This window comes from Diorhabda carinulata, chromosome 1 (assembly GCF_026250575.1).
Source record: "Diorhabda carinulata isolate Delta chromosome 1, icDioCari1.1, whole genome shotgun sequence".
Taxonomy (NCBI): Eukaryota; Metazoa; Arthropoda; class Insecta; order Coleoptera; family Chrysomelidae; genus Diorhabda; species Diorhabda carinulata.
Window position 1 is genome coordinate 28,819,903 of NC_079460.1, and position 16,112 is coordinate 28,836,014.

General features: G+C 30.1%; 1 protein-coding gene across 3 annotated transcripts in view; it reads left to right on the forward strand.

The window, feature by feature from the left end:
• The window catches only part of LOC130896270 (SAFB-like transcription modulator), a 14,141-nt gene extending 3,626 nt beyond the window's left edge, over positions 1-10,515 (forward strand). For 2 of the 3 annotated variants that reach the window (XM_057804252.1, XM_057804261.1), the window contains 9 exons: positions 186-231; positions 733-841; positions 3,422-3,698; positions 3,793-4,023; positions 4,123-4,230; positions 4,474-4,865; positions 5,921-6,267; positions 6,325-6,466; positions 10,247-10,515. In XM_057804252.1, coding sequence (XP_057660235.1) covers positions 186-231; positions 733-841; positions 3,422-3,698; positions 3,793-4,023; positions 4,123-4,230; positions 4,474-4,865; positions 5,921-6,267; positions 6,325-6,466; positions 10,247-10,367 — 1,773 coding nt within the window. In that variant the 3' untranslated portion in view covers positions 10,368-10,515. Of the gene's footprint in view, positions 1-185; positions 232-732; positions 842-3,421; positions 3,699-3,792; positions 4,024-4,122; positions 4,231-4,473; positions 4,866-5,920; positions 6,268-6,324; positions 6,467-8,882; positions 8,999-10,246 lie in introns of all 3 variants that reach the window. The other variant, XM_057804269.1, reaches the window with a different exon arrangement.
• Positions 10,516-16,112: the final 5,597 nt, after the last annotated feature.

Sequence of the window (16,112 nt, forward strand, 5' to 3'; positions counted from 1 at the left end):
TTTTGTATTTCATCAACATTTTCAATAATTTTTTGACGCTTGTGATGCTAATGTAAGAATCCTATTCAATAAAAACATTTAGAATTTAATGTTTACATCCTCCATCTGTGGATAAGGTTTTTATACATTTAGGTTTTAAAACAAATTACTCAAATGATTCAATTAATATGAAATGTTTTTTACAGAGTGAGACATCTGACAGGTCTAAGGAAACTATAGGAAAAGATGAAGGTAAGTTTTTTTTTTCATTATATCCCTTTGTAGTATTGTGGGAATTTGTCAAAAACTAATTGCATATATACATATACAACGGATCTAGAAGATAATGGAAGCAACATTAATGTGAAGAAACTATGTAAAAGAAACCTTGAAGAATGAAGAACAAGAAGCTTTATTTTCTACAGAAAAGAAGAAAGGAATAGTGGATGATACAAATACAACACTTTTTTTATGGACATTATACATGGTTTCCAGAAACGTCCTTGAAGAGATATATTTGTATATGCAATTAGTTTTTTATACTTTGTGTTATAAAGAAATGTGCAAATGCATAAAAAATCGTGTTTAAATAAAAAAGTGCAGTGATCTCGAGGATTTCTTAATCATTTAATTATTATTTTTCATGTACAAATGAATCCAATTGTCAAGTTGTACTACTGCTAGATATCGGATTGGATGAATAATTGAAAGTTTATTATTAAATATGACATCGAATTTCATTTCTTCCTGTAGATAAGAAGAATGATGACGATAGTTCGCAGCCAACTGAACAGGGAGAGAAAAATGCTGTAGCCAATGGAGAAACAAAAGATGGAGAAAAAAGCGGATCGGCAGAAAATAGGTTGGTTTTTCAACACTTCAAAAGATCTCATCAAATGCTGCCTACTAACTTACGAATAGATAAATTCGTAATGATTTAATCAGTTTTCTAAAGTAACAAAACATAGACATGATTTCCAAGTCCAGACGTCGCTCCTCCTCCAGTTTCCGTAACAGAAAATTTAGGACATGGAGAAAGAAAATTGATGCTGTGATGCAGTTGAATCTGCTTCGCTTTAGGAAGAAATGATGAAGATAAGTTATGGAAGATATAAGAATGAAGTAAAATGTATGAATCTGTTTTCTGTGATTATTTTGGAATTGTAAACTAAATCAGTAAGAAATAAATATTATTTCCAAGATACATTATAAAAGGCAGCATAATGATGAGTCTTTAATATATAACCAAAAATGATATAGAGCATAATTCAAGTCTCTTGGTAAGGCAACAAAGGTAAAACATAAGAAGTTCTTCATGGAAATCTCATGGAAGGTTGTTTTATAAATATTACATTTACTGATTTTTAAGTTGATCATAGTTAGAGTCATTTTTATTATTTGGATGGATGCAAATATGATTAGAGTATTGTACACTGAAACTTCATGATTATTGAACGCCAAATTCATAATATCTTTTGAGTTACATCTACAATTTTGAACATGAGCTGAATTTTTGTTTTGTTGATATATTTATAGAAAAGAGCTACTGACTTGAAAGAAGTATCTAAAATATTTTTATTGTATTGGAACAAAATACTTCACTTTCTGCACAAGTTGAGTTAAACATTTGTAAAACTACCTGATGCTGTTAATTTATTTTTAATCCAAGACAGATACAGACAATTGTTATTTACTTATTCATTTTATACTTACTAAAATAAATTTGTGAATAAAATCTTAAATTTCATACATACAATTACATCTTTATTGGTGGCAGCCAACAGTTTGGATTTAGTGTTGGAAATTATTTGTTTTGTCAAGTTTCTACCTCTTGCTTTCTTGACCATTAAGAAATAACAGCTTAAGAGGATATTAATATTTCTTAGTTATCAGTTCAGAAAAAAAAAACATTTTACTGGCTTTTATGTTTTATATAGACATTATCTGTTTAGATCATTTTTAAATGTCTATTGAAAATTCTTAAATTTCTAATTCTCACAGATTGTTTTGTATGGATTGTAAAAATTAAGCCTTTTTTGAACATTTATGGTTTTATTGGATATTATATGCATATCTAAAAATAAAACTTTTTTACTTTCAATGTTTCAAAATGGAAAAAATAGCAATTATTTCTTGGTTGAGTTAATAATATGAATTATTGGTTAGAGTTATCCTTTTATCTATTTGCATTAAGATTTTAAGTATTTAATCACTATTAACTTTTTTTTGAAAGATAAAGTATCAAATTCAAGAGTTAAAACATCAACATACATAGAATGTGAAATTTTGAATTTGTATCTGCATATAATTATAATTATTTTGGAATTGAATAGACTGTTTAGAAGTTAAATATGCTAAACTGTTAAACCGACAGGGCGCATAAGCTTAGAGCTAAGTTGATAAACCATAATTAGATTGTTGTCTTCAACCAAAAAGGATTTATTCCATGATCAGTTAGTTCCATGCTATTTTTGCTTTGAATCGAGAAATTGTTTATTGTCAATAATTTTAATATACTACAATTATAAAATTGAGCGATATTTATATAATTAGAAAATGAAAAACCCAATAAGAGATGTAAATCATTTTGAGCTTCCTAATTCTCTCCATACATTTCATACTGATATGATTTTTTTGGTAATACTTGACGGGATATTATAATTTACTCCTCCGTTTTAAAGCTATAATTTGAAATATCTTTGATTTTGAAAGGATAAGTGATTTTTTTCAAAACAATATCATAATCAACTCGACTTCAAGTAAACTATAAAAATTTGAATATGAAGCAAACCATTTTTTCATGAATAAATGCTATTTTCTTGTGTTTCCATAATTATTTATCATTTTTTCCATCCACTTTCACATAAGTCTCTATTGCATAATTTTGTTTCGTATCACTTTTAAACAACAATACCAGTTTCTTATACAGAATTTTGCGTCAGTGGATTTGAAGTTTTCTCTCTTAAAATATGGTATAATGTGTTTATGGGTTATCAAATACGAACATTAAAAGAAGAAACTTGAGATTCGCTGAACATTTTGTGGCAATTGAATGTTAGAAATGACTGTATTGGTGACAAGAAACAAATAATGGATATTTAATTCACATTTTACCAAAATTTTGAGGTTTTGAGTACAAAGTGTACAACTATGCTGAATAAATTTAACTGAAAGCTTAGTAAAAATATTCTTAGTCAATATGTTACATAACCAATATACCAATATATAGAACATCCTGCAATGTCAATGCTACAAATTAAAAGAAGAAAGGGAAATACTTTTAGTAAAAATATGAAGAGAGCGAACAAAGAAGTTATTCCATCAATTTATCAGTTGGCACATTAAAACTGTATTTTTTGGGAGAACAGGGTACGATATTGTCTCTAATTATCTCTAATATTCTTTTGGTTCAGTTAATAATATTTTAATTTTACATTTCTAGCAAAACGTCTGAAAAATTGCAGAAGAAAGTAGGTATTAAATCTAATCCAAATGTTGTTTGGATAAGTAACGTAGCTCAAAATACTAGAGCTAGTGAATTAAAAGCTGCTTTATCAGCCTGTGGAAAAGTGACTGGGGCAAAAGTCGTCGTGAATGCAAGGTTTCCTGGCTCCTGTTGTTTTGGTTATGTGACTATGAGCTCTGTAGAAGATGTCGAGAATGTTATAGCCAAGCTCAATAATACTGAACTGAAAGGACAGATAATCAAAATTGAAAAGGTATATCGAATAATATATATATATATATATATATATATATATATATATATATATTTATTTATTTATTTATTTATTTATTTTTTCATATTTTCAGTTTGATCTGGTTCGAGCGGAACAAATGAAGCAAATGAAGGCAGAGCAAACGAGAGAATCAAGATCCCGAAAAAGATCCAGGTCCAAATCCAAAGCAGATGGTAAAGAGAAAAAAGAAGAAAAGAAAAAAGATAACGAAAACAAAGAAGGTACTGGGGAAGGTAAACCAGAGGGAAAAGAAAAGGGTAGAAGTAGAAATACATCTTCTACAAGACCAGATAGTGATAGAATGGTTAGTTTTCCCTCAATTCTTATGAACGTTGACATTATTCTAGATTTTTTTCTTTTTCATTTTGTTGGGTTACGCTACTAGAACAAATTTACTTTCCAGAGATCTAAAGATAGAAGAAAGTCATCTAAAGAAAAAGATAGGCGTCCAGCCCATTCTGGTTCTAAAGGTCGCCATGAACGTGATGTACTAACTTTTGACAAAATTCGTGTAAGTTGATTAAATTTTTTTATGAACTTGCAACTAAACAGCAGTTTTTTTGTCTTTTTCTTGACAAAAGTGGGAAATTCAGATTTAAATGTTGATGATAATGAATAATGTTAAAGGATCTATTGAATTGAATAATAAAATACGCTTTCTATGAATTTGGAAATGCTTTTTATTTTTAAGCAGGAAATAATATATCACTATAATAGTATGGAGTTTTATAAATCATATCGAAAATATTTGTAGGAAGAACGTGAAAGACAAAGACTCCGTGAGAAGGAAAGACAGTTACGAGAAGAACTCCGGCGCCGTCAAGAAGAAGCTTCACGTCAAAGAGAAATTGAAAGACGTCAACACATGGAAGCTCGTAGATTGGAAAGGGAGAAGGAAAAACTAAGAATGGAACGAGAAAAGATTGAACGTGAAAAGGTAGAATTGGTGAGAATGGAACGTGAAAGACAACGATTAGAAAGAGAAAAACTTGCTATTGAAAAACTTGAGCTTGAAAGAACTTTAATCAGATTAGATGAAGAAAGAAGAGCTGTCAAGAGACCAGCTCCATACCGCAGGGATGACTTTGATGACAGAAAAAGATCTGCTTCAGACAGACATTACAATGAAGCCCCTCCTCCACCAAGGTTTGTGTATTTTTTGACATTTGGATTATTAAAAGTGTACAAAATGATCAAAACACTTGATTATTTCTAACAAGATGGTGTAATATGTGGTCATATCTATACCCAGTATTTGTGATACTAAAAATATTCTAATAATTTTATTGTACTCTTTAGTTGGAGGATTTTCCTATTCCTTATATAGTATTCCTGTTGAGATATTATGGTTTAACAAAGTAAACTGTATTATTTTGTTGAATTATATAATACTGATTTTATTATGTAGTTAATTGGCAGATTGAAATTGTAAGTACATAGATTTTGTGATTTTGTCCCAAGATTATTTTCAGAAAGTTTTGAGTTAGTGTGGGACTTAAGGACATTTTCATAAGATGTATGAATTTAGCAACATTTTAATCAACATGTGGAAATAGGTCCTTGAAAACTAAGAACATACTTTGAAATTCAAGAATGTTAACCAATATTATACGTGTTATTATTGTACTACCCCTGTACCACTTCATATGGAAATTCACTTCCCAAGCCCTTTTATTTCTTGCAATCTAATTGATTTTTTGTGGATTTTGATTAACGATTAACTGGAAATATTTCAGATTGTTGATTTTTTCCCACCTATTATTGAAATAAGATTTCAACAGCAGCACTTAAGTTAAAAGTGCAAAAACCATTTTTCAATATTTTAGGTTCCTTATTTTATAATTAAATATATTTATAAATGAAATTCCTTCGTGCTTACAACTAATGCTAGTTGGCCAATATCATTTGACCCATTTTTTTTGTTTTCCATAAAAAAACTTTCATGTCCACCTCTTCAGGTCGTTTTCTGCTTCTATTAAGGAACAGTTGTTAAACCCGTCGAAGAGTCCTTTGGCAGAGCAACTGTAGGGACTTATGGATTGATTGTGATCGAAGCAATGCTTTTTTGTTTGGGAAAGTTCACTTGTATTAAAAAGTTGCCATTTAGTGAACTTTACCAATATTGTCACACTTTTGAAATCACACTGTAATAACTTATTCTACGATGTATCAATATTTAAACAATATTGGTTTTTAAAAAGTATAAAACAGAGAGACTCCAGTCCAAAGAAATTTGTCAACTCCCCTAAAGGTCGCCCACCATATGACACAAAACGTGATTTATCTTATCCCGAAAAACGAGGAAGAGATTATGACATGAGCCGTGCCGCTCCAATCGGTAGACCAAACAGTGGGCCAAGTCAAGGTGGCAGACCTTATGATGGTAGAGATGCTAGGTCGGATATAAGAGGAAGAGAACTGCCATCTAGACCTAAAGATGTCCGGTACGATGACCGTGAAAGAGGAGGTCGGGACCGAAGTCCACATTTCAGACAAGAAAGAAGGCCTATGGGAGACGGTAAACTGGATATACAAATGCCCTCAAGAGGTAAAATATTAACTCCTAAAATACACGTTCATTTGTAAGATGTTGCTTTTATTTTAGACGCTGGCCCCAGAAGTTTCGACAATAGAAGTGGCGGAGCTGCCGGTCCATGGCAAAATCAAATTCCAAAACCATTTGGAACTACTAATTCACCAAAATTTTTTGAAAAAGAACCATGGAGACCCAATCCCGGTCAAGACCGGTAAGTCGAATTACATTTGATCAGTTTACCGTCGGAAAGTTTTTACCACATAGGAAATATGTATATGAAGATAATTAATTTGAAATTAAATACAGAACATATTTATGAACTGAAGACTTTTTCTTTATAAATAGATTTTAGATCTATTAGTGAAAACCAAGATTTTCACACATCACAATTACCAAAAAGATGGGCTATTTTCAATGGAATATAAATAAAGTATCCGGAACATTCTTGTGAATGAATACTACTTTGTAAACAATGGTACCGGCGGCCAAAGCGAGCAAATTTTTCCTTCTTTATTTTTATGTTATGAATGTGATTCACAAATAAATAAATTTGAACTTGGGGATTTATGAAGTTCTCAAACCATTTGAAGTCTTGTTATTTGAGTTTCATCTTTTTTTTGTCATTCATACTCTTAATATATAATTATATATATGACTGAGATTGTTTCTATGAAAATTCCAAAAAATTGTTATTCAATGATATGTTTGTTTGTTGATACAAATAATATTTTGCATATGCTAGTATGTTACATTTCATTGAGTACATGTATTTAGCTTACTTGTGTAATAAAATATCTTCAAGGTTTTATATTGTTGTCTGTATTAATAATTTTTGCAGAATCAGACAGGAATTAAATATTTGAATAAACTATAACTCCATTTTTGAACAATATGATCAAAAATCGTTTAAAAATGTTAATTGTGACATGCATATAGGAAGTTAGGAACAAGGAAAACTACCTACTAGCAAGCCTATCAGTAGAACATATACTGTATTCATGGAGTAGTACATATACTAGATTTGCAAAGTAATGCTTTCAAATTTGTTGATAAAAGAAATTTTATTCTCTCATACATTTGTTTTTTGTTAAAAGTGAAGATAAATTTACCCAGCATGATGGAAGTTTTAAGAATCTATAAATATATCATTGTTTATTGGTAAAGAATACATATAATAATAAATATTTAGTTTTAAGTATGTATTTGCATTTCTATATTTTTAATGAAGGATTTTTTTCCTATTAGATAAAGATATTTTACCCAATCCTTCTGATTCACTTTCTTGCATTTTATTTCATTTCAAAAATGGTGAGAAAAAAAATTGTTTCATCTTATAAATCACAATTTTGTAGATGTACCAAATGCGACATTAACAAACATATTGTTTGTACAAACAACAATCAACCAAAGCAAAAGTAATAATAAATTGCTTCTTAATTCAGATTAATGAATTAAGCTACTCAACTGGGAATGAACAATTGCATCCTGAGGTATTTAATTCCGTAATGTTTGTACGGCAGTTATCTGGTTGTGAACGTACTTTCTACTGGTCATATACACAATATGATCTGCAGGCTGCAGATCTATCGATCAAGTGGACGAAGAAGATTAATCTAGAATTTTTTGAGTACTATTTCAATGTAATCACTACCATATAGTAACAGTCATTATTCTCCAAAATATAATATTTTAAAACTTGTCTCGTCCACGGGTGAATCCAAATTCTGGTCCATAAACAAAATCAACACTCCTTAATATATTCCAATTCTTTCTTTCATTGCACTATTTTTGTTTGTAGTCATGGTGGTTATTTGTTAAAAGGAGAATTAACCTTTGGCTATAATATTGCAGCACATTGTTAGTTTATCCAATTTAGGCCAACCAAATATTTTCCACTAAACTTGTACTATTGAGTTCCCTGAGAGCTTGTAACGTCAACCATCGATCCTCATGATCAGTTGTCTCCGAGATTGCCAGAACTCACCTTACATTTCCAATTTCTCCATCAAATACACTTCCTTTTTAAATGTTGAGCGATTGCTTTTTTGGAAAAACTTGCCATATTTTGGCTAATAATTTGACCCCTTAAAAATCAACATGATGAAAATAACTTAAATATATTGATAAATACAGCATAATGCGTTTTTTAGTTAGCATGTTATAACGAAGTTTTAGATCATCAATTATAATGCATTTTTTATTTTAATGTTGCTGTTGTAACTGTATGTTTTAAGTTCTCAAGAAATTGAAGATGGCAAAAATACTGGGTATATGTATTTCTATTTGATAAGCCATCTTGACATAGAATGTTTAAAATCATTGTACAATTTAACTATTGCTGTAAATACTAAAATAATTGCTTTCGCACTTGAAAATTTAGAAAAATGTGTCATATTCATCTTTAATCCAGGTTTTTCTAATTCACAAACGTTTATATGTAGAAGATTCCTGGAGAATTCGGATAAAGTATTTAATTTATTTTTGGAATGAAATAAAATCAATATATACTTGATATATATATATATATATAATATATATATATATATATATATATATATATATATATATATATATATATATATATATATATATATATATATGTATTTTGATTGACACTCATGACACAGGCGCAGTAATTTCATTAATCGTCCGTTTCCTCCTGTAACCAGTCTCAAATGGAAAAATCCGAATTTAATGTAGTGTGGAATTTCATGTGCCAAGGAAAATGGGCCTAGATGTTGATGTAAGTTCATTTAAATCATGTGTTTTATTGCAGTAAAAGTGAAACCCAATTAATTAATTGAATATCAAATAGCAATATTCTTATAAAATGTGTCTGAAAAGTATTAGAACTGGGAACCCAGTAATAAAATTATCAAGTGCATAAGTTATGTTACGGTAATTTGGTGTTGAAATAACATACTTTCCAAGTCTTAAATTACCATTTACAGACATTACTTTCACTTTTATGTAGAAACATTCGTTTTAACATTATTGATACATACAAAAATATCTACATATTTGATTTGAAATTAGGCAAAGTCATTTTTAGCAAAACAGATCATTAAGTTTAAAACAAAATCACATTTTAGGTAAATTAGAAAGAATTCTGACTTAATGGAAATTCCTAACAACTTTGGTTACATTCATACTGATCACTACACCAATCCTAATAATTATATTGTTTGACGTTCGTTTTGATAACGTATATAGATTATAGGTTATTGGAGCATAAATCAGGCAGCGTAATTGTGTGTTGGTGTGCGGTGGTAGTGAATGATGCTCAGTATCATCTATAAGATTATAAAAATACTTATTGGATGATTTAATATAGCCCCAATCTTTTCATGCATTTTTTGTTTGTATTTTTCTTTATTTGTATACCTAAATTTTAATAACCACTACAGAAAAGTCAAAATTTTTTACATTGAATAAAAAACCTGAATTCTTTTCTTTATAAGCTATAAAAAGCAGGCGGCTACACTTCTTGTATATTTGATACACTATGCTATTGTCCATTTCCTGGAAAGTATTCATACTCAATTTATTGTATAATTAATAGTACATCCTAAACAAATGACAAATTACAAATGTATTGTTTGGTAGTGGATAAGTAGACGGGCTATAAAGTTTGAATTTGGTTTATTATTTTATCAGTATCATAAACGCAAAAATGAAATATTGACTTTTTTGTTTACTATAGTAGTATTTTTAATTACAAAAAAATGAAGAAAAGTAGATCAAATTAGACGTTAAATGAAATTACTGTGTCTGAATACAAAAAAGTCGGTTTCTCATTCGCCTTGTACTTAAAAACTCAGAGCTTTCCCAATTTTATTATTAATGAACCATGTTTTGGATGTTGTTTCTTATTGGTTGGAACATATTTCTCACACAGGATCCAGACTATTCAAGTATATAAACATGAATGGCTAAAAAAATTGAACATCTGCTGTTAAAAATATATTTTACTTTTTTTTTTTCTATTAAGGTGGCAACAACCTGGAAGACCTTTTTCTGGTAACTCTAACTTAGGACCGGCTTGTCCACCTCCACCCGGCTTGAACAATTATCCTGAACCAAGATTCAATTCCAACATGAGAAAATACTAATTGTGTGAAAAAATTTTCTTGTGATTTGTATTTTATAGTTCAACATGCTTTTAAATTACTTAGACTTGTATAATTATATAATAAGGTACTAAATATACACAATTTACAAATGTCTTACACTGTCAATGTAATAAAAAATAGTATATGATGAAGTTTTTAAAAAGTACCCATTCCAGTGGACAGAATACGCTCGTTGAAGCGGCCAAAGAGCGAGATTGCAGTAGATTGTGAGTTTAAATGTAAAAATTAAAAATGAAATCGAACAATATATGAATATACCAGTTATTGATGTTGAAGAAGATCCACTGATAAGATCCTAACCTAACGCAAATGTATTTCCTTTTCTTTCCCAATGTGCAAAAAAGTTTCTCTGTATTCAAGCTTCCAGTGTTCCATCTGAGCGAGTATTTAGCAAAGGAGGCCAAATAGTAACTGACCTAAGATCGTCACTAACTGGAGATCATATTGACCAGTTGTTTTTTAACTATGAATAAGACGTTTGTTAACATTCCTAAAAATTTATAATAAACATTTTTCAAGATGATAATTTTTTGTTTTGCTTTTAATTGCAAGCCTAAATCTAAGACTAAAAAGTTTATTTTGAAACAAGCCCATTAAGAGCTAGTGATAAATTATCACTTTTAATTAATAATATACAAAAGAGGTTGTTGTGTAAGGTGGAGGTTGTAGACACCATCCTGTGAGAATTTGGTTTTATAAAATACAATGTTTCTTGCCTATTTTCATTCTCAAAAATGCATAATGGTTTTGGTACAGTTTAATTGAATTTAAAAGAGAGATTTTAAGTGACTTTATTACAAAGTAAAAAACTGAAATAGTTTTTTGTATGCTTAAGCCGTGAAATACCTTTTTAACGTATCGAAAGAACAGTTATCGCCGAGACCGCTTGCGGCGGAGTCAAGATAATCTTGAGGTCGTTAAAAAGTTTCGCGGCTATGACATACACACTATTTTTCGTACAATCGTTAAAATAATCAAATAATATAATAATTAATTTAACGATTAAAAAATTTATATTCTCAATAATTACTTCAACATAAATCGATATCAGAATCTTACTTCCAAATATCTTCTGTAGGTTCATTATTTGGTTTGTTTTTATTGGGAATCAAACCATAATGTCATCTGTATGTTCCTAGTGGTATACTCGCTCTTTATCTTGTTTTTGTAGGAATCAAACCACAATCGTTCTTTTAAAGCTTTATTTTCGATTAATCGAACACACATGTTGAAAAACTAAGACAATAAAAAAAAAGGAATATGAGCAATACAATAATTTAATACAAATTTTCCATTGCTAGATATAAAATTGTGCAAGCGATAGCGTACGATTTCCCATATAAATGAATCTGATATACGTATTGATGATAATAATATTACCAGTTGCGTATTGCTCTATTCTACGAGCCGCCTAAATATTAACTTAAGAGGTGCGAATAGGAAAAAACAGAGGTATTGGGTCCGGGTCCACTCATATGGCTACAGAGAAGCTAAAACATTCATAATTGGGACAAACCTGTCGCGACGAAAATACTGTAGCTAAGTAGAAAAAAAGATTGATAGGACTCATTACAGATATACAGATTGGGTCACTGATCCGTACCGCCTGGTTCTAAGGAATAGAAATTATAATACACATCCTCTGTTTCTAACAAGGTTTTATTAACACACAGAAAAAAATCATGAGACTAGAAAAACTTCCCCGTTCTTAATTATAGTAATACAGTAACAGGTTTCAAAGTGTAAAAAACGCGCTCATGCCGATAGTTATTCCATATTAAGCTCTTGAACCGTGCTATGCCACGAATTCACGGCAAAGTTGAAACCGTGAAAACAGGTAAGTTGAGGTGAGGTAAATGCAAGTGTCATATATATTAAAATTTTGTAAAAAATACCATTTTGATATTGATTGATAAGAGTAACATTGCAAGATTTATATTTGTAGAAGATTTGAAAGTGGAGCAGTTGTAAAAGAATAGTTTTTACTGCATTATTGTCTCTATCTAAACTGAATACTACCACTTTCATCTTTGAACATTTTAATGATTTACTTACAAACTTGAGACATTATAATTTATGTAGGTAAACAGTGGAGAATGGAACGTTAAACTCCTGAGCTACGTAAATGTGGTCATGCAGACATACTTTACCCCCAACAATGCCTTTCTTAAGTCATTGTCACTGTATTTCTTACCTTGGCTTTATTTTTCAGTTTCTAACTATGATACCTGCAAAATAAAAACTAATAATTTAAAGTTATTAGTTAGGTGACGTGTTACATTTACCAACTAAAAATATTCACCCTAACAACAAATTTATTATAAAGTATCTGAAAATCATATTTATCTGCTAATATTTTGTTGATATTATGATGATATCATAAATATCTGGCACCAAATAAAAAATGTATTTATTTCGCAGCAGTTCGAGATTAAATGGAGAGGAAACCTATTTTAAAAAGGAATAATAAGGAATACAGAAATGGTAAAAAGCATTTTCAAATTTTAAAATGTACTTTTTATATGAAATATATCAGAACCGAAATATAAAGTAGCAGAAAATTATGCACTTTAGAATATAGATGTATTTTTTATATATTTAAGTATAATTTTTTAAATACCATGAAATTTACTGAAAACACCACTTTTTTGCTTTCTCTCGGGAGAGCGTATCCTATATAATCCAGTCAAAATAGACAAAAATAAGTCATAACTCAGCCAAAATTCGCATAGAGCTGAAAATTGACAGAGACGTTAAATATATCATTATAAATGTCAAAAGTCCCCTTCGATCCTACTTCTGCAAAAAAATTTTATTCAAGGTCAAAAGTACAAAATTAAGGTTTTTTCCATTTTTCTCGAAAACAGTAAGTATTATCGCGAAAGTGGATGAGACAAAAGTTGTAGATCATACAATTTTCTACAAAAATGGTCCATTCACTTATTCTCTTATGACTCACCATTCGTGAGATATCTCGGTTTTAATCATTAGAAAATTCATATTTTACATAATATGCACTAAAATGCAGCCTATACGTCACCGGACGTTAAATATAAATGAAAATAAGAAACTATTGTTTTGTGTTACACAATAAAACTTAGATACATTAAATGAAGATTTTAAAATATAATTGAAACAGCAATAGAACAATGGAAAAGTTCAAATACAACTGTCGTTGTTGGGGAAGATGTTGATTTGTTGATATTACTGACTGCACGGACTCCAAATGATAAAATTATTTACTTTTTAAGACCTGGGAAAGTACAATCAACATTATATTCATCACAAAGTCTGACTGCATATCCGAAATGTCAAGCTCATATTTTATTTTTACATGCAATTACTGGTTGCGATACGACATCAGTAATTTTTAGAAGAGGTAAAACATCAATATTTAAATTGTTTTAGAAACGTAATGATTTAATTCACTGCGCAGAAGTATTTACAAGTTTTCTTCTTGCAATATATGGTGCTCCAAAAAAAATTGATTCCATTGACATATATAGATATTTGAAGTTTGTAAAATCTGCATGGAACAATAAAATAGTACAGTTGTCTTGTCTGCCTCCAACATCTACTTCTGCCTTACAACACTTGTATCGTGTGTATTATCAAGTTCAAGTGTGGCTAGGCAATGAGCTGGACCCAGAAGAATGGGGTAGGAAATTAACAGATAATTATTTGGAACCAATTCAAACTTTACTCCCGCCTGCTCCAGAAAAACTACTCAATACTATTTTTTGTAAATGCAAGACAGATTGTAGTAAAAATTGTGGCTGTCAAAAAGTGGGATTATTTTGTTCGTTAGTATGCATCAATTGTCAGGGTCAGACTTGCTCCAATATTGAAACCAATACAACAAATGAAGATATTTATGATATTAATAAAGAGACTATTGATGCATCCCTTTTCTTAGAACAGCGAACAGAAATTCTGCAAGAAGAAGAAATAATTGTCGAAGTAGAATTAAACAATCATGTTATATAATGAAATGTAGAAAAAAAAAGAACCTATTCCACTTTAAACATTAGCAATATTACTTTCTTTCAATTAATAGGATACGATCTGATTAAACTTTCTTTATTACAATAGATCGTGGAGTATACGTACTGGGGAAACCACGTTAAAAAAAATGCGCCAAGTATATTACATCATAGGTGGTGCGGTCACTAAAACCGCGATATCTCACATAAAATTTTTTGCAGAAGTAGGATCGAATCTGACATTTCATTTATAATTATGTATTTAATGTCTCTGTCAATTTTCAACTCTATGCGAATTTTGGCTAAGTTATAACTTATTTTGACTGGACTAATGGACGACGACTTTCGCACTGAATATATGTGAATTATAAATTATCGCCAATAATATTCAGGTTAAGACACATCTATATTTTACAGTGTTGCCGAGAACAAGAATTTGTAATCACCAGCTACGGTCTCCCCTATTGTTATAAGTGACAAGCGTTTTTTTGACTTATGATTGAAATTCTTTCTACAAACTAAACCTCATAAATGAATATAAAATTAAGAAAGCAGCTATTCAAAATTAATACATATTCATATTGTACCAATATATACACATATAATGTACATTTCGACAAATGTCAGTCTATCATAGAAATTGGATTCTGGTGCTCAGTAATGGAACTATTGTACTCAGACCCAGGCAGTTGAATGGTATATGGAGTGAGAGCATTCTACGTGGAGCCCATTATTTTGAGATGTTATGCCGCGTACCATTAGTCAATAATCAACCCGATCAACAGTTTTAGATGATTTCTTTCGAGTTGAATGAGACTGGCTCCCGGTACCTTGGATGGCCTTCTAAAGAGTGTTTTGGTGTATACAATATGGAGATTGTTTAGATCCACCTGTTTAGAAAGCTGCCTTCAACTTTTCTGCATTGTGATTAAACCATCGGGTGCGGAAATTGACATATATTATCCATCGTTATTCCCGAAGACACACTTCTCACACTCATACTAGTCTTCATTTAGTTCAACACTCTATATTTAAATTCAAACGAATTATATCAACGTGAACTGGTATCATTCCAATGACAATAGTCCAATGATTTCTATTCAATACTTGTATGTTTCGGTTAGAGCGATTTTAATTGATTTCTATAAAGAATTAGGAAATTAGCTCATTAATCTTTCCATTTATAATTTTCCAAAATTGAATTATATCATTTAAAGTTAGTTACTTCATTCAATATTACATGTTTTTATTCTAAAATTTGTCATTGCATGTCATAGTAATCAAAAGTTCAGATTGATGAAATTTATTTGAAAAAACTGGTAATTAAGCAAAAAATTTATTCAGTTCATACACATGTGCTGCAAGGTATACGTACCAAAGTGAAACGATTTTTCACTTCCCCTTCTAAAATTCAAGATTAAAATCCACCCTGTTGAATTGTAGAAAGGGTCAACGTTCGAGAGAATATACTTTAAATGACCGACTGAGATCCTTAGTATGTAAATTCGTTATAAAAAGTATTACTGGAACTCCCTTTGCCCTAAGCTGTTTACCTGTGCGGTGTATGACTAGGAATGATCAGTTTTTTGTATCGTTTGGAATATATTGTCTCTCGATTTAACGTAAGGGGTTAAAAAGTAGAAAAAAACACCGAAAAAAGATAACTACGATTCAGATTGGATGAGAACCTACTCACACAGGAATTCTCGCTGGACTTTTTTGCTTTTGGTTATTTTTTACT